This window comes from Pimephales promelas, chromosome 16, assembly GCF_988280905.1.
Source record: "Pimephales promelas chromosome 16, fPimPro1.hap1.1, whole genome shotgun sequence".
In the NCBI taxonomy this organism is placed as follows: domain Eukaryota; kingdom Metazoa; phylum Chordata; class Actinopteri; order Cypriniformes; family Leuciscidae; genus Pimephales; species Pimephales promelas.
In genome coordinates this window covers 7,729,230-7,754,264 of record NC_142784.1, presented here as the reverse complement: position 1 = coordinate 7,754,264, position 25,035 = coordinate 7,729,230, and the positions used below count along the sequence as shown (strand labels likewise).

Here is a 25,035-nt window from a genome sequence, read left to right as displayed (position 1 = left end):
TGGAACTTCACATACAATCTGGGGATATGATAAACCGATTGTTAAAAGTACTAAATTAAAAAAGGATCACACTGTTGTCAGTGTTTTGGTGATTAAACCAAATATTCTCATTACAAATGCAAACATCTTGTCTTTGAAACAATGAATATGTGGACTGAAAATGTGTATAACTGTATTGAAGCATGAGATCCAGGTTTTAAAAGAATGACTTGCTGTATTACAAGTGTGATCAGTTTGGATTTTGTACTAAGAGTTTTGATGAAAATAGTACCAAACCAAATATAAAAAAAACTTTATGGAATTGGAGAGATATTTACACTACTTGTTATTGGTTTGTCTTATTTGAAATACATTATAGGACAGGTAACCATGCACTCAAACAAGTGAAAAGACACTTTCATCTTTTGGCAGTGTTGATGAAATCCAAGTATGTCTTAACCCTTATGCTGCATTAGGGACATTTTTGGTCTTTTGCAGTTTAATTTCTTTGACCATTTTGGCTGTTTTAATGCAAATGGTATGAAATTTGGCAAAATTGTGACTTTTTGGATACATGTAAAAAATGTGATCCCATTTTGCAAAATATGTATAACACACACTGTGTAGATCAAATAGTAACACTCAGCACCATAAAGACCAAAAATGGCCCATTGAAACCCATTAAAACGTTGTTTAAATCTGAGGCTGTCAGTAATACATGAAACATGATTTTTGCACAAACATCCTTTCATTTTGACGCAAAAGCATTATATTTGCATTATATAGTGTATTCCACCAGATGACGTCACTACATATTTATTCCCTATGGGTGGAAATGCACCTTATTTTAGGCAATAGGCAATGTTTAATAGGTGGCCATTTTTGGTCTCTAACGCGCTAAGTGGGATTTTTTGCAAAGTGGGACTGTGATAATCCAAATCTAAAGTTTTCTCTTTGCATTTAGTTTATTGAAAATAATTGAATTTTTGTGTTTTTTCCTCTTATACAAATCGATGGTTTCGCCAACAAAACTGGTAATTAAAGGGTTAAAATCCTGAAATTGAATACATTTTTGGTAGTTATGATGAGGACTGATGCTGGTTAAAAGATTTAACTTGGTAAAAGTGGAAAATAATAATAATATATAATATTTTAGGCAATGTTTAATATGTGGCCATTTTTGGTCCTTAATGCACTCAACGGTGTTAAAAATCTAATGCAGCACAAGGGTTAATATTCAATAATGGAGTGGAGGATAACATTGCTCTATGTGTAGACACTGGTAAGAATGATTGGTAAGATGTTTTGAAATCAGGCTCTCTAAATGTCAATAATGGTCTATATTAAAATATAAACAGCCTTTTTATGATGCTGTTGTTTCATAGATTTGACAAGAGCCGTGTTGGTGATTGGACAGTAGATCAGTGATTTTGAGGCTAGACAGCCCTCTCATACAGAACAGGAGGAAGAGATGAACATCACTACTCAAGATGCCTGCAGAAATCTTGTATTGGTTTAATATTGATTTGCATTCTGACTACACATCAGTCTCCACCAAAAATGTCCTTTGATGAGAAATCTACAAAGACTATATTTGTGTGAACAGGTATAAAAAAAAGAAAAAAAGAATTTACTATATATGTTCCAAACAACATCTTCATTAATAATTGTTAAAAACTGTACATAAGTAATAGGGATTCAAATGCTACATTGAATTAGTAGACAAAGAATGTTTCATTTATAAAGGATTCTATAATTGAAATATATAGTGTTAGTTAAATAAATAAAATTATTAATAGGGGCCTTCTACAATGTAGGCTACAGTAGCTTTACTTCAGCGAGGAAGTCGAGAGGGTTTGAAATGGGAGCTATTCTGGACTAGATCCACCTCACAAACACACACGAGTGCAGTGAAACATATCTATAAGATACATATTAGAGGAGGCTCTACACAGTCAGCAAAAACTGTGTGTGAATTCACAACTGAGACAGCATACTTCACACATATACATTCTTGGTCGACATCAGTACAAAAAAGGTACATACAAATGTCCAAGTCATATGCACTACATGAACATACATCATCTGTTAAAATGACAGATATTTCACCAGGGCCTCCACATCTCTAGAACTGAGAGATGAGGGCTCGTTCTCATGGGCGAAGAACACTGATCCTGAGACTGGACGGCCCTCTCGTACAAGACCGGAGAAGGAGGGCAGGTTTTTGGACTGTCCAGCTCATCACTAGAAGCGACACTTGTCGGGGAGTTGGGGAGCTGAGGGCGGTCCTTGGCCGATCGAGGTAGAGATTTAAGCAAGTGGTTGAGCAGGCGGGACCCCAGGGTTTTGTCCATCCAGTCGCAGGACAGTAGCAGATTGTGAACTACTTGCATGCACTGGATATACCCAGTACTGTACCTCTGTTGGGCCTCTGCATCCAGAACGGGGTCTGAATGAAGACGGAAAGATTATGGGGAAACATTTTTAATTGTAAATCAGAGCCCTTATTTATCAAGCCTCTTAGAATTACTCACAAGAACACTGCAAAGAATTGACTTAAGAGTAAAAAAATCTTGGCCCAAAGCTCTGCTTAAAAGTCAGTCATCAAGCATCTCAGTCATCATTTAAGTGAAGTGTAGGACTCAATCTTATGTGTCAGTCTTAGAGATGATTCACAACACTGTATTGTGCCACAAACAGGATTTTGGATGACGACATTGGCATGGACCAAGCACTGAATAGATTTCCGTATTAAAGAATATTCTCAGATAAATTCACATTAAATGGGGAGGAGTTTACTCACATTTGACAATAAATTATTTTCAAGAGAACACGTTATGATATACCAACACATCCCAAATGCATCTCTATTGTGTTTATCATGCAATTTATACACAGACATTTCTTTTTACGTCCATATGTAAACATATGTAAAAATATGGGTTTGAACATTCTTCCTCTCCTGAAAGATTTGCGCAAGTCTTTGTGCATCTCAAGCCTCTCAAGTTGTCATAAATAACTGAGAGAGTAACAGTGATTCTTAGCAATAGGGAATTTAATAACTTGCTTTTATACTTGAGTTTGAAAGTAGGAGTACATTTCATGAATTCAGCAGTTACGACTACGGCACTTTGAGAAGCTTGATAAATATGGGCCCTGGATTTCACCAATGAAATCAGTGGATCAGTCGAACTGTTCTTGTGGTTTTGGTGTTCTACCCGGTTAAGTCTTTTCCTTGACAGTAATCCAGAAAAGGCGAATGTTTCAACTGGAATTGGGAAACTTCACTATTCGATTTTTATGCAAAACAAAACATACAGTATTTCAAATTGCAAATGACATTTACTTACCAGAATCTCTGTTGCCCTGGATGTTCTGCAAATGTTTCACCGTCATCTCAAGAATATCAGCCTTCTCTAGCTTAGACTGCTGTTTAATATATTTCAAAAGAAAAGCAGTGGATGATGAGTCTAGTGGCACTGACATTAGATGACCTGGTTTAAAGAAACATTTATCTTTATAATGTGTAACATGCAAGAATGTAATGAACTTTAAAACATGCTTTTTAACTTACATCAAGCCTGAAAGCCCCAACAACCGTCTCTCTCAGCTGATCAAGACAGAGATTTATTCTTTCCCTTCTCTTTCTCTCAATGAGGGGTTTCCGTAGCTGAACAAAAGATCAACAAAAATCAGAGGACAAGAGGAAAGAAGGATTAGTCTAGGTTAGGTTATATGCTCAAGAACATTTTGTAGGCTATTTCGTATAATACCTTTCTCTCCTCTTTGGCGCTGATGAGCCTTTGGCCTGCGTTCTGTTGGAGGTTAGTTGCAGTCATCTCCACTGGCTTCTGTGCAGTAAAGACTGAGTCTCACTCACTCCTGTCTCAGTGCTGGGTGTTTCTAAGGCCCTCCGTGCTGCGCATGCCCTTTATTTATAGGAGGGACATTAGCATCTCAATGCACAAGCTCTTTGCCTGAGATATTTTCCCACACGCTCGCTCCCATCACTCACAAATGACAGGTCACCGCCTCTATTCAATGCATGAGCCCCCAAACACACACACACACACACATAGACCCACTCAAAGCAAACAACAGATGTCCAGCCTAGAGGCGTTCTACACAGAAACAACACGTTTTGTGTGTCACATGAAAATCCAAGGTGCCTCGGCATTCCCAGGATGTGTGTTCGGTTACAGTCAAACACCTGAGACCCAGAGCGTATTCATGCCCTGTCCTTAACGGAGCCAAACGAAACCAAATCCAATCCCAGAGGTACACAGAGCCAGCAGGCGGGACCCCAGTAATATGGCTGAAATTAATGACAGATAAATAGGCATTGTTTGACAAACAAAAAAGTATAAAATTACACTTTATAAAACACGAGACATGCATTAATAGGCTATATATCAGAAATGAGCAGCCTAGAATATAAGCCATAAGTTGTATGGCTACACCCTCCAGCAGTGAATGTGAGCAGATGTCAGAGGGCTTTCGACCACAGGCAGATGTTTGTGAATTAGTCTCTGATCTGTTTGACTAGAGCCACGCGACTGCCAGCAGAGCACACGGACGTGGGAAACTCCAGCGGACAAAACCACTCATTGATCCACAGCTAATGAGAGTGACCCGCTGCGAGGAGGAGGAGAGGGTTCAGCGCAGAGCTGCAGGCAGGTGCACAGCGTTCTCGAGCAGCACGCATGTATGGAAGCTGGGGACTTTGGGACTTTTTATCTCACAATTTGACATTTTTCTTCTCTCAGTTGCGAGTTTGTATCACACTATTCGTATTTTTTCTGAAATTTTGATACACACTCGAGTCGCAATTGGCTTTATGCACAGCTGCACTACTTCCTGAACTTAAGCCAGCTCCTTGTTTCCTGTCTGTCATAATTGGACAAATTGATTAATCCAGGTGTGCCTGAGATCAGTAGTCACAGCAACAATAATCAGACAAACCTGAATTAATCCAGTTTGGCCAATAATGGCAGACAGGAAGCAATGAGCTGGCTTAAGTTCAGGAAGTAGTGCAGCTGTGTAAAAGGTCAATTCTGTCTCTGAGCTCTTCAGCCAGTTCCTTTGACCTCATGATTCTCATTTGCTCTGACATGCACTGTGAGCTGTAATGTCTTATATAGACAAGTGTGTGGCTTTCCTAATCAAGTCCAATTAGTATAATCAAACACAGCTGGACTCAAATGAAGGTGTAGAACCACTGTTAAAGCTTTGGGTTTAAAACTAGATTAGATTATCCATTTGTCAACTCCCAAGGTTATTATAAAAACATGAACCTATCTGAAAGTCAGAGGTGGTGTCATTGCAATATTTGCAGTACTTTTAACCAAAATACACACTGTGGACCTTTAGACTGTACGAGTTTTGGGTTGATTGCTGTAGCAGTAATTTTCTGTAAAATATATTTGTTGAGATAAAACGACAAATTAATATGACTGGCCCTGTTTGGCGGTTTGTAGGCAGCAACAAGAATATTCTGCCTAGTAGCAATAATTATTTTCCTAATGTACACATAAGAAGAAGAATGACATGTTTATGGTTTTTATAACATGGAACAGAGATGAACAGACTTTTCCTTTGATACACACATTGATGCATGTCCAAGCCTTGGGACAACAATAATAAACCAGTAGAAAAGACAGCAGTGTTCAACATTTAAAATTTAACAATGTTTTTAAAATAAACCTTGTAAACCTTGAACGAACTAGTTTGACTGCAAAAACTGTGGAAACATTGAGGGAAACAAAATTAGGACTAATTAGGACTATACAAGCAGCTGGAAATATTTCCTCATTTGCGCTGCCGTCGTGAACCCTTGAATGGATCAAACTCATCCTGAGAGGAGAAAAAAAACAAACGTAAAGATCATTTTGTGAACAAATCCAACACAAAAATCATTGCACATTAACACTACCTCATCGTCGTCATCATCAAAGCATATTCCTTTAAAAGACTGGCTCTGGCTTTGGGAACCTCTCTTACTGGAGCTTAATGAAGGCAGCCTATTGGTTAAGCAAAGAGGGAAGATATGGGTTAGATGTTTTCTTACTTTTCTAAAACGGTTAACAGCTTGTCAGTCTTAGGGTTTCTCTTCTTAACTCAATCCAGGACACCTATGTGTGAATAACTTATGCTGTTAAAATATTTGGTCTGGTTTAAATTCCGTTGCTTTTGTTCCTTTTAATTATTAGTTTTAGGATTAAATGTTTCTTTAACAAACACTTTAAATAAAAGCGTTTAAGGGAAGATAACAGTTTACAGTTTTTTTTCTATTGCCAGTTAGCTTGATTTCAAAGCAGTTTTCAATCCTTGACAGTTTTTAGTCATACAAATAATTGACTGATGAGCCAAACCCATTTATTAACTCATTTATTATTAAACATTTATTTCTTTGGATACTTTGGAAAACTTCTTCATTAGAAGCCATTAGAAGTCTATGCCAGTTAACCTGAATGACCTGATAGATCAAGACTAAAGAGCAAAGCAAATGTAAATATGTAAACCACTTACTTTTGTTTTGTCCTGGAACTTTTTAGAAATGAAACATTATCATCCGAGTCACTGTCCTCTATGGTGATCTGATCACAGTGAAGAAAAAAAAGAATAATAATAATAATTAAAAAAAATGGAATTACATGTTGCAGAACAGCACTTTCCCATCCTGAATCCTATGAAGATATATGCACTCTTTTCTCTTGTAAAAAACCCCTGAACAGAAACAGGTCCCTGTAGCTTTATACAGCAACACTCTCTTGCAGAAAACTATTTTATGAAAATATTTATAATTGCATATTTATTTCTGAGTGAGGTCGCATTGGATTTTATTGTTGACTTTTTTTTCTACAGGACAACAGATTTTAATGGGCGTTTTATAGATTGTCCTGTTGTCTTTTTTAATTTGATTTAATTTTTTTTTCGTTTATGTTGTTTGAAATGTACAGCAATTTGGAATTACTGTGTAGTCTGAAAGGTGCTTAATAAATAAACAAATAAATAATGCAAGCAAAATACAACAAAAAATATGTTTCGAAGAATGTTGGTAACCAAACTGTAAAACCATATTTTTTCCATTGTGAAAATATATCTAAATTATGACATATGCTCTCAATGACAAAATCCAGCGGAGTTAGTTTGCTGACATCAAGGCTAGAGGCTATTGTAATGCTCTCGGTGGCTGCATGCATAATGAGGTCAATTTGCTGTGGGCTCAACCTTTAATGTCATACACTTAAAAGCTTCACTGATATTTTTATTTTAATTTATTTTCAAACCTTAAAAATGTAATTAATTTGGACTGGGTTAAGCAAAGTAATAATAAACTGAATCAGAAACAGAAATTGTGAGAAAATACACTCTGGACAAACGAGGGTAAGAGCCCAAATTATTGTTTCTGAGAGAGACTGCTAATGTTCAACTTCATGTTTTTGTACTTGTCAAAAAAGTATATCTTTTTCTTTGTCATCATTGTGTGTACTGATAAAAGGGTTAAGAGACTGATCATTTAGTTCAGGGTTCCTGCACACTTTTAAAGTAAAATTTAAGGCTTTTTAAGACCTGTTTAAGACCTGAAGAAATCAGAATTAATACCATAATATTAATTTTGTGCAATATTGACAAAATATATCTTGATATTTTCAACATTTTGTTGATAATAATTAGATGATATTTCACTGATTGTGTTTTTGTGCAGGTGCATGGCTGGTTTAGGCCTTTTGTTGACAGCAGACTCACGGAGATATTCTTATTTTTCATATTCTATGCAGTGGTCAGTTCACAGCAGTAACAGAAATTATTAATTGATGTGCAATGTTTGACACCTTAAATTGATTTCCAGGGGCATTTTCACCTATTTATGGAGATTTTTTTCTAAACTTATTTAGTTATGCATCACATTTTATGTTAAATACTAACATTTAAATTAAATTATTCAGTAATTATACTTATTTATACAATAATACTTAATTACACAATAATTATACAGTACCACTGTTAGCGGTCAAATTAAATCATTCAATCAAAATCCATCTTTGCAGTGCAGAGGTGACACAAAAGCAGAATCAGAAGTGGCATTAATATTTACACTCCATTTACAATTGCATAAACAAGCTATAAGTTTATTTTTTTTATCAATATTCAATATTTAAATAGGAAATGATTTCTAATTTATAAACCGTTTCAACCGTGGAAAGACGTCAGTTAAACAGCTTGTAATCAATGTCATGTATTGTCATATTCACCTCAGAAAACCCACATAAACTCGTTAGTCAGCTAGAAAAAAATAACTCCAGTGAGGAGCATTTTGCTAAATATATGCACCATATTACATATGCATTATAATCTTTCAATATTTAATGCATATTTGAATAAATCTGGCAAGTTTTTATGACAGCCACCATTTAAAATGTTTATATTTCATATAATCTTCTTATTTTAAAAATAAATAAAAGTGTAATTTAAGTGTTTGTATAGCTACAAAACAGTTCATTATTACTTTCATATTAGGCTAATGAAGCCTATAGGCTACAACTATAGTTTACAGCATTAGTTAAGAGATTTGTTACCCTTGAGAAAAATTGCCATTTATTGTAACTGATATCCAAAATAATCGATATTGAATCGAATCGTAATCGAATCGAATTGTGAAATTTGTCTCAATACCCAGCCCTACTAGTTAGACCGTTTTATAATGTTTTAGGTTATGATTTCGGTTCTCATACCGGTTGTTGATACGCTAGCACACACTGCTAATAAATACAACGTTATACAGTGCTCGTGTAGTCCGTTTGCTTTGTAATAACGATTATAGAAGTGAGACTTACCCAGCTTTGCATGAACAGTGTTGCTCCCTGATATTGTTAGTCCCAGCCTCCGTCTCGATTAGTAGGAAATGCGGTGGTTAATTTTTTGACTGTGACCGGTAACGTTATGGTTTTGCCTCTATTTTGGATGCCTTGTTGTTTCTTGCGTTTCACCTGTATGTCTTGAATATAGCCTTTGAACGCATATTGCAGCCCCTTTGCCTACTTCTACTTTATTTGCTGCTTTATAAAAGTTTGATAACATTTCAGCAGGAAGAGCTGTCACAGCATAAGCCATGCAGAGCGCAGATGAAGTTTGACGGATGTAGCAACAGTAACTAAGGGGGGCGGGGCTTAGCCAAAGGTGAATTCTGCCCCGAATGTGACGCAAATTGTCACGTGAACAAGCAAATACACAAAGCATAGGCCAATAAAAAATAATACGAACGCAAATTAGATGGTTTTAATTTGGAAAACATTTAGGTATGACTAAGTCGAAGTGTCATCTAAAATGTAAGACTTAAGACTTGTAAAATGTAAAAATAAGACTTTTTATGGCCTTAAATTTTAAAAATCTAATTTAAGACTTTTTAAGACTTAAGGATCCGCAGGAACCCTGTTAGTTTTTAACAGTTAAAGACATGCAGATATTTGTGCGTATACCTCATCGGCATCCAACTTTGATGTGTTTCCACGAGAGGTCCTCTGAGTTGAAGCCTGGAATGCTGTAAAGAGGACAGAACACAACAAATAAAACACCTGAGGCTGCCATTTAAAGGGAACACCGAACAGACATCTTCACACCATTTCAAATAAACCTCCAAGCAAACACCGAAATGAAACAGAGAACATAAGAAACAAAATGATTGAAAGTTTGAGTAATGGGAACCACAACAGCGTTTTTGAGACTGTCTTTGGTTCACTACAGTTTTAAGGAGAAAATACTCAGCGATGATGTTGACTTATTGATAAAATCTTATCAATTCCCATCTCTATTCATATCAATGCCACTAACGATTCTGCTTATCGATCCGATTCTTTAACGATTCTCTTATCGATTCCCACTGTGTGGGAAAAAGTAGTCATAGGCCTATGCTTTTTTTGGGGGGAGAACAATTGGTTTTATTTGTTTTAAACCTTACACTTGACTAAGCAAACTGTACTTTTGATGTAATTTAAATAATAAATGGAACCTTACTGAAAAGTGTTACGATTAATCATACACCGATTAAACGTCCCATGAGTTCAGTGTTGGAAGATCAGTTCAGCTGTTTTAACCATTCACTAAAACAAATCAGTTCAAATGAGTCATTAGTTCGCAAATTGATTGAACGTATCTGTACTGTTCTCCTTGCATGTACAGATGCAATTTAACAGCCAGCCAAACTCCATCCATAAAGTACAGATGAGTCAGGATTCATCTTAGTCTTTGCCGTTTAATAAGATGCCAGGTACATTATGAATTAGGAGTAAAACTGTAAATAATAGCAAATAAACAATAATCAGAACAATAATACAATGACTGAAACTCTTATCTGACGACATGACAAATTAAATCAGTGTCATCAATTCACTTATGGAATTATCAGGTAACAAAGAAAATAGCAACAAAGATGGATATTGATTCATATAGTGACGTTATCACATGAAAGTAGAACGGAATCAACACATTATATGCTATGTCAAAGGAAGGCTAGGCTAATAGCTAAAGGCTATCACAAAAATAACATTAAGTCAAAGCTCCAAATAAACTTATCGCAAATATATATCATTAAACATTATGCAATGAAGAATTAACTTACAGATGATGCTTTTACAAACACAAAACAAAGGATGGCTTCGAAAGATTGAAGAGAAGCTGACTGCATGAAATGTGGTCACTTATATTTCTAGACAGCTACCACAGGGGGGCGCCAGAACTAAACCAACTATACAAAACAATTCGAGTGACAATTTAACTTGAAGCAGAACAGTATCATTATCGGACCTGTGCGCGTTGTGTGATTATCCCGGCGGTTGGGACATCCCACAAGATGTGTGTCATCACAGAAAATAGGGGTGGGCGATATGACCAAAATTGTGTTTCACGATATGAATCATTTTATTTCACGGTAACGATATATTTCACGATATAGTTATTTATATAGTTATCCTCAAAAAAAACAAAAAACAAAAAAAAAGACAAAAAGGGCTTTGTATAATAAATAAACCAAAATACTTAAGAAATGAAAAGTATGTCACCTTCCTTGTTTTATTTTTATTTTATTTGGTAAATTATTTATTTGGTAAACTATTTTTATATCAAAATATAGTAAACAAAAAACACTCAAACTTTTAGATGAACTTCCCACAACAGATTGATATTAAATACAACTCATAGGTGCATTTCAACTTTAAATAATTTTTCAATCTCATGCATTGCTTTACTTCATCAATCAGTTTATAATATAATTATAAAATATATAATATAATTATTATATATATAATTATAATATTTTTTACCACATGTGCTTATTATACTGTGTTTTTAACGGAGAAGGGTATTCCTGCACAACCGGAGACTGCACACACTGTTGTTTTAACGGGCTTGTTTTGCTCTTTTTGTTATATCTGGCAACCCGTCAGTTCGGAAGTGACAAGAAGGAGAGCAGCAATATAAAATCTGCATCTTTATCAGCAATGATAAAATCTCCCTTTGATTCGATCCGTGATTACAACTTCACTCTCAAATTAATCAACCGCATTTTGTTGATGTAAAAGCACAACCACTGAGAGGGAGCGCGCGGTGTTCGACGCACTGTTATAAGTTGTGTATAATTTAAACTACTTAGTCAACACTAACAGTAGCTGCGGTTTGGTTTTCATATTGCTGCTCTCCTTCTTGTCACTTCTGAACTGACGGGTTGCCAGATATAACAAAAAGAATATAACAAAAACAAGCCCGTTAAAACAACAGTGTGTGCAGAGTCCGGTTGTGCAGGAATACCCTTCTCCGTTAAAAACGCAGTATAATAAGCACATGTGGTAAAAAAATATTATAATTATATTATATCTATTATAATTATATAATAAACTGATTGATGAAGTAAAGCAATGCATGAGATTGAAAAATTATTTAAAGTTGAAATGCACCTATGAGTTGTATTTAATATCAATCTGTTGTGGGAAGTTCATCTAAAAGTTTGAGTGTTTTTTGTTAAATATATTTTGATATAAAAATAGTTTACCAAATAAATAATTTACCAAATAAAATAAAAATAAAACAAGGTGACATACTTTTCATTTCTAAAGTATTTGGGTGTATTTATTATACAAAGCCCTTTTTGTCGATTTTTATTTATTTTTATTTTTTTTTTGAGGATAACTATATAAATAACTATATCGTGAAATATATCGTTACCGTGAAATAAAATTAGTCATATCGTGAAACACAATTTTGGTCATATCGCCCACCCCTATTTTGCGGCATAAACGGAATAAAAAAATCTGTTACGACTGACGTTTTCTATCGCGGTAACGATATATATCGCCCAGAACCGTTTTTCGATTCCCATCCCTACTTATGAATTTGCACATGGTTTGTCTTAAAGCATATTTAAAACACCACATAGACATATAAACAATGTTTGTGATTTTAAGTGCACCGGCTGAAGTGCAGAAAGAGTTACTTGCATCCTTTAATGCACAATTGGTTTGAACTTCAACACCACTTGCTTGTGTGTGTTTAAGTATCAGGTGTATCAAGAGATTGTATCTTACCATCCATTATTGACTTGGTTTTTAGGGGACTTGAGAGAGATCCTTTTTGCCCTCGTCCCCCCCGCCCTGCCTTTGAGGCAGCACCTGGACAGAATTATTGAATTTTTAAAACAAATTTGTTTTGTGCATTAAATATTACAAATAGTATAATGAGTGCAATTCAACATGATTTTTGGTTTCAAAGACATATGTTATTAATTTATGTCCATAACCACAGGCTGTGTTAACTGTGAAAAACAATACATTTGAGCCAAAAATTTGAACCAGATTTAAATAGCAGTTCACGCAAAAGAATTAAGGTTTGAAATGATTGGAATACCAAAACATTTCAGTTACAAAATATTTGGCTCAAAAGGATCTCTTCACAATTTAGGTTTTTTGATTTATATAAAGATGAAACTCGAAAAATTTGAAAATTGTGCAAAAGTTCATTTATTTCAGTAATTCAACTTATAAGGTGAACTTAATATATTATATAGACTCATTTATTTGTTATAATTTGGATGATTATGGCTTACAGCTTATGAAACCCCAAAATTGTGAAAAGGTTTTCATAAGCTGTAAGCCATAATCATCTAATTTTCGAGTTTCGCCTGTATTCAGTAAAGAAATTGTTCGGTCTCTGCGAATATGTTTATGTAGATACCTCTCCCTCTTCCTCTTTTGCTAGTGCTAGGATCTCCTCGTCCTCTGGAGCTGCGCCCCCTTCCACGGACCGGAGGAGCAGATACAGACTCTTCATCAGACTCCATAGCAATGTCAGCTAGCTCATCTGATAGGTTGAGGTCATCACCTCTCAAAGTTTCACTGCGATCTCTATTAGCTTTTGCACGGATTATAGCCTGAAACAGAATGAATGGCAAATTGATGGGGTAATTTACTTTTTTGAATGTATGCCAGTGAGTGATGAACATGAAAATGAATGAATGACATGTATAGTGAGCAAAAGAGACAAGTGACCTCTTGAACTTCCTCATCCTCTTCTGCTGTGTTTCTCTTTGATTCTCGAAACTGTCGAATCTATTGACACATGCAGATAAACATGACAGATTATGTGAATCTATAATCACTGCGTTTCACTTGGTAAGTGGTACATTGTTCTCTAAGGGAATGATGGAGGTTTTTTATCTGTAAAAACACATTTTCTCAGAAACCAACAGTCGCTGCTCATATGCTGGTAAAGAACTAAACCGGCCACCTTGCAACCATTGTGAAATTGGTTTATTGCCTTGTTCAGCTGAGGTGCTCTTCCTCTTACCTCCTCATCAATCTTCTCCTCTGTGGCTTCCACCCGTCGTTCTCTGAGGAAGCGCTGGGTTTTCTCCAGCTGGTAGTTTATGAGTTCTTCAATAGCATCTCTCTCCTCCTTATCCACAAACTCCTGCACTGCCTTTCCCATGCCTTGCTCCGTCAACAGAGACAACTGCACGTTCTACATGTACAGAAACACACACCATTACACACTGAAATATTATTAAACAGCTGGTTTCAGGATATAGACCATTTCTCAAGATGTAAACAACACTGGTCCAGAAGCACTTCCTGTTTCAGTTTTTTAACACTACATAAAAGCTGGGATAAAATACAACCAACAGAACATTTAAAACTGGATCAAAAATTTAAACAAACATCTTTAAGATGTTTTCTTTACATGTGAAATAAAGAAAACAGTTACAAACTGAAACAGGAAGTGCTTCTGGACCAGTGTTGTTTACATCTTGTGAAATGGTCTATAGGGGGTAGGGTAACATATTTAGCAGTGTCATTCTGTGTTCAAAGTAGATAACATTTACATAGGCACTTTTTTTTTTTACTCTGAAAGAAATGTTCTGATTGATGATTCTGAACATATTGTTTACATGAACATTACTTTTCCACAATGAATGTTACGGTTTCCTTGGTTTGATGCTTTCCTCCCTGCATGATGAGTGATGAGCAAAAAAGTCTTACCTAGAGAAGACAATTGATCGATTGTTTAAATTACTAATATTTTCCTATCAATTGGAATTTCAAAGGTTTACACCGCCACTTCCAATTGTAATGACATGGTTATATAAAACCTTTGCACACTATGCAATAATTGTACCTTAATATAACAGCTTCAAAGTAATTTCAGTGGTAAACAAACTCATAGCGTGCATTTCGGGCGTGAAACTCGACGGAAAAAGCAAAGAAAAGGAAAAGATAATCTGACCGTATGAGGAACCAGACAAGTGTCCCACTTGGTCAGGCTTTTCCATGGATGGGGCTTTTCACTTGTTGGTGCGAGCTAAAAAGCAGCACTGGATGCAACAGTGATACTAACCTGGCGATCTTGTTGATGGACTAGAAAGTGGTCACTAGGGGTTGTACCGACTAGTCGATTAGTCGACCTTAATGCAATGTCGTGACGCTTTAAGCTTGACGTCGATTAGTCGCGTTGATCATGTGACACAATATGATTGCGCTAATTTTGATAATATATGGCCGCGTTGCAGACGACAACAGATGAAGAGCCCAGAGGGTCATTGCAGCAAGAAAGCAGCATTGGTAGGCCAAACAAAGTGTATGGAAATACTTTACTAACTTGGCACTATATTGTTGAAAACGAAAGTAAAAGCATGATGCACGCTCACTGTTTTTACCGGGAAATGAGAGTTTCTCTTTTAAAATGATCGAACATTATTTTTTTCATATATTTATTTAAACATAGCCTATTAATGCATCTCTAATTCACCCGCAATTTTTTTTCTTTTCATCCTAAATAACAGCGGGCTGTTTAGCTACATCTGGCCTCTTCATGTGTTTCTGTGATCTGATTGCTAACCGATCGTGAAAAGGGCTAAATGCCCTCCGAAACGCATTCGAGATTGATTTTAAATTTGAAACAGAATATGTAAATTGGACTTCCCAGAATCCCGAATTGGAATCCCGAAAATGCTGAAAAAAACGTGTGAGAGCGTGCTAGCCTATGTATTAATTATATGACGAAGCTATGACAACACGCATCACCGCAGCTGAGCATCTATTCATAAAGCCAACGTGCAAACTATCGTGAATCAAAGTGAATGTAAGTCACAGACGCTTAAAACACAATCATCTCAGTTAAAAGTGAAGAAACAAAATGATCTTACCAGTGCTGACTCTCTAATTGCAGTCTTTGATTTAGATTTTTAGATTTTGCTAATTAACTGATGATCAATAAAATGCAGCTCATTACTGTTGCTTTCAGTGATGTGAACTCCGTTAAATCAGCATATAGCGCGTTGTTTTGAAGATACATAACAAAACATATTTATGCCAGGGCTCGAGACTAACGGCGTCCTATCTCCTGGGGACGATAGAAAATGTGCTTAGGACGAACAGAAATATTCTCCAGGATCTACAGGACGAAAGATATTTTTGTATGCGTGTTCATTTATTACTAGCCTATTAGGCTAACATGTGCCAAATGCCAAAATTAACCAACTAAGCGCTGACTACAAACAGAGCGCGTCTTCATTACTATAAGTTACTATCACTGGCTGGCTACTCGCGGAGACTCGTTCCACGGTACATATGGCATCGCAAATATGTTGCGCTGGTTAAACAACGGATATTCAATGAATAAAAACTAGACAAAATAATGTTAGATAGTGACTATTTGGGTAGAGATCCAGTTAGAACTGATGTCCTGCGTTTGTGGTAGATGCGCACATTTGAAGCCTACTGTAACGTGCTGATCTGCAGTGGCACGCGAGTTGGCAAACTTGGAATGCACTGCATGTCTCATAAAACGTTAAAAAATGTAAACGTCTGGGAGAATGAGTAAAGCACACTAAAAGATCTGAATAAGAGTGACGACGCAAAAAAAAGCTATATTCGGTGCGGTTTTCTGTGCGCATACACACAACCGAAGCTTGCAGCCATAGACACCTATACAGAGTACTGAATTGAGCTCTCTTTCATTTGAATGGACAAAATAACACACAACATTGTCTAAATGTCCGTTTTTGGAGAGTATTCATGTAAACTATGGCGGTTACGTCTTTTAACCATTGTCTTTTAAACAGTTGTGAGTCAGTGTATCGGATGTTCAGTGCATTTGTATCCGCATGTCACTGGACAATATGATCCGATGTCTTAAAGTGACAGTAATGCAGTCTGTCCTTAATATTCAAGCAACAAAAGAAAAAAGCATTCACTGCTCGTTAAAAGCTTTAATAAGGATTCATTATAGACCATTTTGCAAGATGTAAACAACACTGGTCCAGAAGCACTTCCGGTTTCAGTTTTTTAACACTACATACTGTACAAGCTGGGATAAAATCCAACTAACAGAACATATAAAACTGAATCAAAAAGTTAAACAAACATCTTTAAGATGTTTTCTTACATGTGAAATAAAGAAAACAGTTACAAACTGAAACAGGAAGTGTTTCTGGACCAGTGTTGTTTACATCTTGTAAAATGTTCTATACTTAATTCATACAAATAAATGTCTGCTGCTTGAAAAAATAAAGAATGATGTAGGAAAGTAGCGAAAAAGAATGCAAATATCATTAATTGAAAAGCAGACTGTTCTACTGTAGGAAAAGTGGTTTTATTTAATTTTAAGATATTTAAGTCACAGTAGTTAAATCTGTATCTGTATTGCATGTTCAAACTTTAAAATCATTCATATTAACAGGTTAATGGATACATTTTTTATTAAATCTGTTTTATCTATTTACAGATAACTACTTTGAATGAAGCTAAATAAATTTAATAATATATATCATAAACACTTTAATGTTGTTTTTATTATGCGACTTAACAACTTTTATTTTGGGACGGATGACATTTACTTTAGGACGGTTCAAATTGTTATTCAGGACGGTTTCAGGACGGAGGTGAAAAAAGTTAGTCTGGAGCCCTGTTTATGCGACCAGGTGTAAATGGAATCGTTTTGATAAATCAGATCAAAACGCATGAAGTGTCCAGGTGTAAACGGCCCCATTATGAGCTGTCAGCATCTGTATAATTTTCTGTTAATTAATTGCATATTGTGGCATGTTGCAAAGCAGTCACATCTCGTGTTTTTATGAATGACGTCGTCAGCGACTAGTCGAAGTCGACTCGACTTTGATGTCATAACAGTCGACTTCAAAAAATCTAAAGTCGTTCACCACATAGGGTGACCAGACGCCACCACATAGGGTGACCAGAAATCTCGAAAAATTCGGAAAGCTGCTGTTCCGAATCCGGCCCTAATTGTCCCGAAAATTATACTAAAGCAAAATCTTGAGTAGTTATTGTCTGATAAAATATTAATAACTGTCCGTGGAGGTTGAGTCGGCCCCTGCTGGCGGCTCATTGGCTGAAGTATCTTTTCTGTTCTTTTATGAAGTTCTACAAAGATTTAGGTGCGAATTAAGTTATACATTACTAAGCAAATTTTCATTTGTTTGTTTCATTGACATGGCTGGTGTACCGGAACCACAACACACCATTTTTTAGTGGCAGACCACAGACAAATGACGCTGTTGATCTTTGAAAAAAAATGTTTGGTTCAATGTTTGACAATTATGGCAAACATTTGGCAGTGTTTGGCAATTACAACAAATGGGGCAAAAAGGACACAAAGGCAATATAAATTTTCTCAGAAGTGTATACAACTTGGCTTTGGCTTGAACACTAGGCTTGAACACTTAACAATTATGTGTTATTATGCCATTCTTTTTTTAGTATTAAACTTCTGACCTAGTGTTGATGTGTCCGTGAGCAAGACACCTAGCCCTAGCTGCTCCTGACGAGCTGGATGGCGCCTTGCATGGCTGATATCGCCGTCGGTGTATGAATGAGTGAGAGAATGGGTGAATGTGAGGCAAAATGTAAAGTGCTTTGGTGGCCATTGGGTCTGTGAAAGCGCTATATAAATGCTGTCCATATGGCTGCTGAGTAAATAGACTTTCCTTGAAAGGGGTTTTGTCATAAAGCAATAGAGCCAGTTGAATAAGAATTTCAAAGAAAGTGATGAGAACCTTTCAAAAGAGCTCCATTACTTAAGCATGACAATTCTGTTGAAGGTTAGGAGGCGACTGAAGATTTATCTGTATCTTTAACACACACAGACAAACTACAAACCTTCTCAGCTGTCTGGAAGTATTCCTTGACAAGATCTTCTACTCTCAGTTGTAAGATCTCAGAATTGGGACGAGAGAGGAGTGCTCCAAAATCCAAACTTTCTTCTGCAGAACACACAGCATGATTCAAATTGAAATACTAAATAGATGTTTTTCCTGTGCATGTGCAATCATGCAAGATTTTCAACTAAGCCACGAGCAATGATGGGCAGTAGCATCACTAGAAAAAGTGAAACTGTCATAATTTACTCTCTCTAATGTCCTTCCAAACCAATATGACTGACTTCTATCAAACAGTTTAAGAAATGTTCTTGTATTGTTTGCATTTTCCATGCAATTACAACTAATGCAGCAAAAAGGACACAAAGGCACTATAAATTTATCTCAGAAGTGTATACATCTTGGCTTTGGCTCGAACACTAGGCTTGAACACTTAACAATTATGTATTATTATGCCCTTCTCAATTAGAATTAAACTGTTCAGTTAATCAGCTTAAGGCTAGGCAATATATGCAATATATACTGTGTTTATATACATGGTTTTTTTTTCATGCATATTATTAGGATTTTGGCTTTTTATTAGTACTTATAAACCACATACTAATGCCTTATTCTGCACGGCTATATTCTACATCCATAACCCTACACAATACCCATTTAAGAACTACCTTACTAACTATTAATAAGCCGTGATTAGGAGTTTATTGATGCAAAAGTCAAAGTAAACAGTTAAAATTGTGAGAATTTGACCCTAATCTAAAGTGAGACCTTTTTTTGTGAAACACCTAAACCCTAATTTTGTAACTACACTAAAAAAAAAACAACAACTTATGACTTACTAACTTTAACTGCCAACTATTACAAATATATCCAACTTTACCCACACACACACACTAAACAGTGTACGTTGTATAAAGAGCAAATCTCAACTGTAGACGCATACTGGTATTCAGCAATACTGTATTGCATGTTTTTGTGCAAGTGCAGTGTTTCTCTGAACTCACAGTATCTAACTTCCCATCATCAATTAAAAATTCAGAATAACCTAACCCTTGCGTAGACTGTTTAACACAATCATTCTGTGTCAGAATGTTGAGAAACCTACAATGAGAAGCATGTAAAGAAATTACAGAAACAGATTGTTTAGGCTTTACAACAGCATTGGGCCCGCTAACACGACACCGTTCTAACAGAAAAACTCATCCGCATAAAACAGTGGCTGGTGTCTCGAGAACGCACTCCCTGAAATTGGTTCGAAGGTGCAAATGATTATCTGTTCTCTCTGTACAAAAGTCAAAAACGCAAACCCACAAATACACAGACAGCGCGCACATGTGCATCACGTGTTCAGTCCATAGGTATGCCCCTTTGAATATATATGTGCACAGACGTTTAGTCCAACACAAATCAACCCTCAACAAAACTAATTTTCTGGTATTAATGTACAATATAGAATTTTTTGTCGCATCTGCGTAGCCACGCAAACCAGAATTATCCCGACAACGTGTTATCTGTACAGAGGTAAAGGTGAAGGAGGCCTTCACAGGGAGGGACTAGTGACACTTCAGGACTGCGTTGTCGTTGTGTCCAGGAGCTGGTCCTTCATCAGATCTGGATACGGCCTGGATCCGGCAGACTGCGGTAAACCTCAGAATAAACAGAGAGACTAAAATTAGCGTAGACACCATCCTTCTTATGATGCAACAAGTACATCAGGATTTATGGAAAGTGTTCCCGGTTCCGGCTGATCAAAACCATGCAGCCTAACATTTCATGTGTTGTGTATGTTAGGCCAAAGAGATGTTTTTTTTTGTCTAGATTTGAACTGACAGAGTGTGTCTGCTTCCCGGACAATGTTAGGAAGATTGTTCCAAAGTTTTAAGTGCTAAATAGGAAAAGGATCTACTGCAGGCACTCGATTTTGACCGGAATTTTGAGATCGCAATAGACATGAAGGACAACAATGCCTAAGTAGGTAATCAGAAATATTTTAAAATGTATACTATGTTTAATCGGTAGCCAATGCAGTGTTGACAGAACCGGGCTAATATGGTCATACTTCCTGGCTCTGGTAAGAACTCTAGCGGCTGCGTTTTGGACTATCTGAAGTTTGTTTCTTAAACGTGCAGGACAACCATCCAGTAGAGCATTACAATAATCTAGCCTTGATGTCATGAACGCATAAACTAACTGTTCTGCATTTTTAATTTTGCCATTAATTAAATGGCCATCAGTTTAAAATAACCATGGGAAGAAATAGTGTTGTCAAAGGTACCGACTTGAGTATGTGACGATACCAGCCTTTTCCCCAATCATTTTAAGTGCTGATGAGCGAATTCTTAAACGCCTGATTGGCCATAGTGTTCACACGCTCAACATAATGTCTGTGATTGGCTACAATGATCAACGCATTCAAATACTAATATTAGTACCTTATAGATCACAATTAGCCAGGGAGCTAGAAAAGTTTGCATTTGAAAACGGTATTAAAAAAAAAAAAAAAAAAAAGTTGTGTAGCCATTGATGCCATCATATCTCGATAATTGCTTGATTCTACAGAATTAGTCAATTACATGCTGATCTCGAATCTACTTTTTCTGTCAAAGATACTAGAAAAGGCAGTATCTTCACAACCATGTTCCTTTTTAGAAAGTTTGTAGCAGTAAATGAAGAGATGACATAAATAAAAAAAAGGTACATGCTACCCTTAGGAGATATCATTGGGAAGCATGGCATTAGTTTTCACTGTTATCCTGATGATACTCCGCTATATATTTATTCACGCCCTGACGAAACTTACCAATTCACAAAATTAACTGAATGCATAGCTGACATAAAGAACTGGATGACTAGTAATTTCCTAATCCTTAAAGTCCCTGTAAAGGCAATTCTACAAAAAAGTTCTAAACACATTATAAATGTTACATATGTATTGCTAAAACATATTACAAAGACAGCCGTTAAACAGTTTTTCACCATTGCAATTTTACGGATTAATAAGGCGGGGCTAAAACAGGGCTCGATGACGCACTGGAGCCCATGAGCTGCTGGACACCCCCCTATTTGAGTCTGATCTCCCCCTCTCCACACACACTCTCCGAGCACATTCGCATTCACCTGTCTGTCAGTGTCTGTCAGTACTATTAGTTACTACAGCTGAGCCTACAGTTTTCTAGCTAGCTATGCCTTCGAAACGGACATGCTGGGCTACTACCTGGATGCGATCATGTACAAAACAGATCGGTATCTTCATTTAAATTCCCCTAAAAACGATCACATCAAGAAGAGGTTTTTAGAGAGCCAACCTTGTTGATGAAAAGCTGAGGATCACCCCCAACACCCGCCTCTGTAGTGATCGTTTTACACTGGATCGTTTTATAAACTTTCCTCAGAGACAACTGGGATTCACTGATAATCCGCTGTTACTGGTGAACAGGGCCGAAACGACGATCTCCCGCCTCAGTGTTCATCCTCCTGTCTCCAAAAGCTAATCAGCTAATATAACCGTCAACAGCTTTCCCGCTAGTGGGCGTGGTTTCAGCGCAGCCAGCGGACATGCCCCCAGCGTTTGAGAGCAGAGAATCTGCTCATTTTTTCATGACTTTGATAGCTTATTTTATGTACTTGCCGGCTTTTTTTATAATTCAAATTTGGCTGGGTGGCTAACACATTTTTCTGATTTTTTGTATGACAGACTCAGAACACATACTTAATTTTGACTTTACAGGGACTTTAATTAAACAGAGATTCTAACTATTGGACAAAAAACTTCCTCACGTAATACCCTAGAATCCTGTCTAACAATTGATGGCTGCTCTGTCAAGTCTTTGTCGTCGGTTAGGAACCTGGGTGTGCTCTTTGATACCAACTTTTCATTTGAAAGTCACGTGTCTAATATCTGTAAAACTGCATATTTTCATCTTAAAAATGTATCTAAATTACATCATATGCTCTTAATGACAAATGTGGAACAATTAGTTCATGCGTTCATGACATAAAGGCTAGATTATTGTAATGCTATTATATGGGTGGTTGCCGCAGAAGCAGACACAGTCTGCCAGTTCAAATCTAGACTAAAGATCAGCCGGAACCGGGAACACTTTCCATAAATCCTGATGTACATCATAAGAAGGATGGTGTCTACGCTAATATTAGTCTCTGTTTATCCCGAGTGTTACCGCAGTCCGCTGGATCCAGGCCGTATCCAGATCTGATGAAGGACCAGCTCCTGGACACGACAAAAACAAAGTCCTGAAGTGTCAACTAGTGAAGGCCTCCTTCCCTTTACCTCTGTACAGATAAAATATGGTCAGGATAATTTGGGTTCTGGTTCACTATGAACTATAAACTAATAGTTTGCAAATGATTTGTAAGTACTTTATTTCTGTAAACTTATTACAAAGTGTTACCGATGTGTGCGACTTGCCTTTAATGTTGTCTTTGGCCTCTTTGTGTCTGATGAAATGCAAGATGTCTTTAGGATTTGCCACTCGGTCAACAAATTTCTGACTAAAGCGCATAGTGTTAAAGACTTCAAAACCCCCACTGTAATCCACCTAGAGAGAAAGAGGCACATGAAAAAGAAAGGTGGATTGTATTTCACGAACTGAGAAAATAACAAACAGCAAATCCAGACAACGAGAGGGTGTGTGACTGATACATACTCGTAGTCTGATGAGAGGTTTCTCAGGAGTAAGGGGATTTCCAAGTCTCTCTCGCTCTGCCTCTTCAAGCATCTCTTCAACCTAAAAGACCGAAGGGTAAAACAAAAAAAGCAATGTCCAGTTATTCTTGTGAACTTTTTACACTCACTGTACCTCAATAGTGGAATAATCTTCAAATAGAGGGAAACCAGTAGTCTCTGGATAAATGAAAATGTCATGCTGCTAACCTTTTAAAATTAACCTAAAAGCAAAATTCATAAGTAGGCTTTGGTGCAACCTTGGTAAAACAAAATGTTATGCTATTCAGTTCTGCATCATTGTCAATCACATTGAGAATGACAATCCCAATCAATTCCCGATGAACAAAATCAATTCATTTCACTTAAATGTACTTCACAATAGAGAAGAAAAATGTTGCTGAGTTTTTGTTAGTTGCTTTGGATAATTGTGTCAGATTAATCTAAATTTTGACACAATCTCTCAGCACTGATACTAAAAAATATACCATTTTCTTTTTGTTTTAATTCAAAGTACTGTACAGTTAAAAACTATAGATTCTAAGGAGTTCCTGAATATCTCAGTTACCCCCGTGTGTGTCTGTGGGCATCTGTACCTTCTCCTGGCAGTAAGCCATGACTTTGAGCATGACGTTGGGTTGCTCTGGGCTGAAAAGGTCAGGGTGATCTGAGAGTGTTACATCCTGAATGAAGAACTGCCTGACGGTCTGTAAAGGAATTTTCTGAAGATTCATTTTTTTCCCTTTCACTCTCAACAACCCAATGTGCCTGTGGAAAACCCAAAAAACAACAAAAAATATATTACATATTCGACTATACTTAAACTTGAAATACACTGAAATAAACGGACACATTCAGGACCAATAAAACAGCATTAAAGTACCATAAAGTACACTCCTCCACTGCTGTTCTCAAATTTTGTTCTCCTTTCAGCATTTTCAAACTGGTGCATGTGGCAAGTGAGAATTAATTCCACCAACGGAACTTATTAAATCTGAATGCGGACATGAATATGATTTCTGACACTGGTGGAAGGGAAGGTTATTTTTGATAACTAATAGAATTTAGCTGTGTTCCACTCCTGAAGTGTATTATGGTCTTTAACCTGTCATTAAATGGAAAACGCTGAGTGTAGATTCATAAATCCTTTTGTGCTCTACAAAAAAGTAAGTTTTTTTTTTAAAATCAAATAAATAACAGGTTATAATTACGTTCATAAATTGTAATCATGAAATAATGACATTTCTAAAGGAGGTTATGCATTATTATGTGCTTTCTCCCCCACCAAAAACACTATTTAAATTTCACTAAATGTTGGTTTGATGGTCGTTAATGCAGCGAATCCATGATAAACCTAAAGGCATCGAGTGGAGCTGTGCAGCGTGGAAACAAGATTGTATTTGATGATAGAATGGCACTGTCTGCCCCTAGTGAAGTTTGCAATTACTTGGTGAAACTGCATTTATGACTGCAGGTAGGCACAGATGTACCCCAGAGTGAGCAGAGAAGACAATCAGATAATGGAAAAGGAAAAGTTGATGTAATCGATTATGATAATTGTGTAAATTATTAGATATTAGTCATACTCTTTATATGTTCCCCAATCATGGCTCACTGGCATGCTGAAAATCAGTCAATTTTACAAAAATATCTGGTGCAATCTAAAGTGTGGGATTTTTTTAAACAGAGACCGAATAAAATGGTGTTTTGCACACTC

General features: G+C 36.5%; 2 protein-coding genes across 5 annotated transcripts in view; both read right to left on the bottom strand.

Moving 5' to 3' along the window:
- Nucleotides 1-1,617: 1,617 nt before the first annotated feature.
- On the bottom strand, nucleotides 1,618-4,870 carry her8.2 (hairy-related 8.2). 2 transcript variants are annotated; one of them, XM_039654248.2, is made up of 4 exons: nucleotides 3,753-4,870; nucleotides 3,554-3,649; nucleotides 3,330-3,405; nucleotides 1,618-2,428 (listed from the first exon to the last, which is right to left on the bottom strand). In XM_039654248.2, the coding sequence occupies exons 1-4, from the start codon at nucleotides 3,816-3,818 to the stop codon at nucleotides 2,085-2,087; spliced, it is 582 nt and encodes a 193-aa protein (XP_039510182.2). In that variant the 5' UTR covers nucleotides 3,819-4,870; the 3' UTR covers nucleotides 1,618-2,084. The 2 variants fall into 2 exon arrangements, with proteins under 2 accessions (XP_039510182.2, XP_039510181.2); XM_039654247.2 differs by having other exon boundaries at nucleotides 3,330-3,408; nucleotides 3,753-4,868.
- A 654-nt stretch (nucleotides 4,871-5,524) lies between these two features.
- Nucleotides 5,525-25,035, bottom strand: part of mre11a (MRE11 homolog A, double strand break repair nuclease) — a 66,658-nt gene continuing 47,147 nt past the window's right edge. For all 3 annotated transcript variants that reach the window (XM_039654244.2, XM_039654245.2, XM_039654246.2), the window contains exons 10-21: nucleotides 23,915-24,086; nucleotides 23,302-23,382; nucleotides 23,064-23,193; nucleotides 18,639-18,742; nucleotides 13,813-13,986; nucleotides 13,515-13,574; nucleotides 13,201-13,396; nucleotides 12,555-12,638; nucleotides 9,459-9,520; nucleotides 6,508-6,575; nucleotides 5,912-5,999; nucleotides 5,525-5,832 (exon numbers count right to left, since the gene is read on the bottom strand). In XM_039654244.2, the coding sequence (XP_039510178.2) occupies nucleotides 5,788-5,832; nucleotides 5,912-5,999; nucleotides 6,508-6,575; nucleotides 9,459-9,520; nucleotides 12,555-12,638; nucleotides 13,201-13,396; nucleotides 13,515-13,574; nucleotides 13,813-13,986; nucleotides 18,639-18,742; nucleotides 23,064-23,193; nucleotides 23,302-23,382; nucleotides 23,915-24,086 (1,264 nt within the window). In that variant the 3' untranslated portion in view covers nucleotides 5,525-5,787. The remainder of the gene's footprint in view (nucleotides 5,833-5,911; nucleotides 6,000-6,507; nucleotides 6,576-9,458; nucleotides 9,521-12,554; nucleotides 12,639-13,200; nucleotides 13,397-13,514; nucleotides 13,575-13,812; nucleotides 13,987-18,638; nucleotides 18,743-23,063; nucleotides 23,194-23,301; nucleotides 23,383-23,914; nucleotides 24,087-25,035) is intronic.

What these genes read in the sequence shown, in the direction of transcription:
- her8.2 (XM_039654247.2), bottom strand. Translation starts at nt 3,818, where the DNA reads ATGACTGCAACTAACCTCCAACAGAACGCAGGCCAAAGGCTCATCAGC. An exon ending in GCGCCAAAGAGGAGAGAAAG is followed by an intron (nt 3,650 to 3,752) that starts GTATTATACGAA and finishes TCTTTTGTTCAG; the next exon opens with CTACGGAAACCCCTCATTGA. An exon ending in TTGGGGCTTTCAGGCTTGAT is followed by an intron (nt 3,409 to 3,553) that starts GTAAGTTAAAAA and finishes TATATTAAACAG; the next exon opens with CAGTCTAAGCTAGAGAAGGC.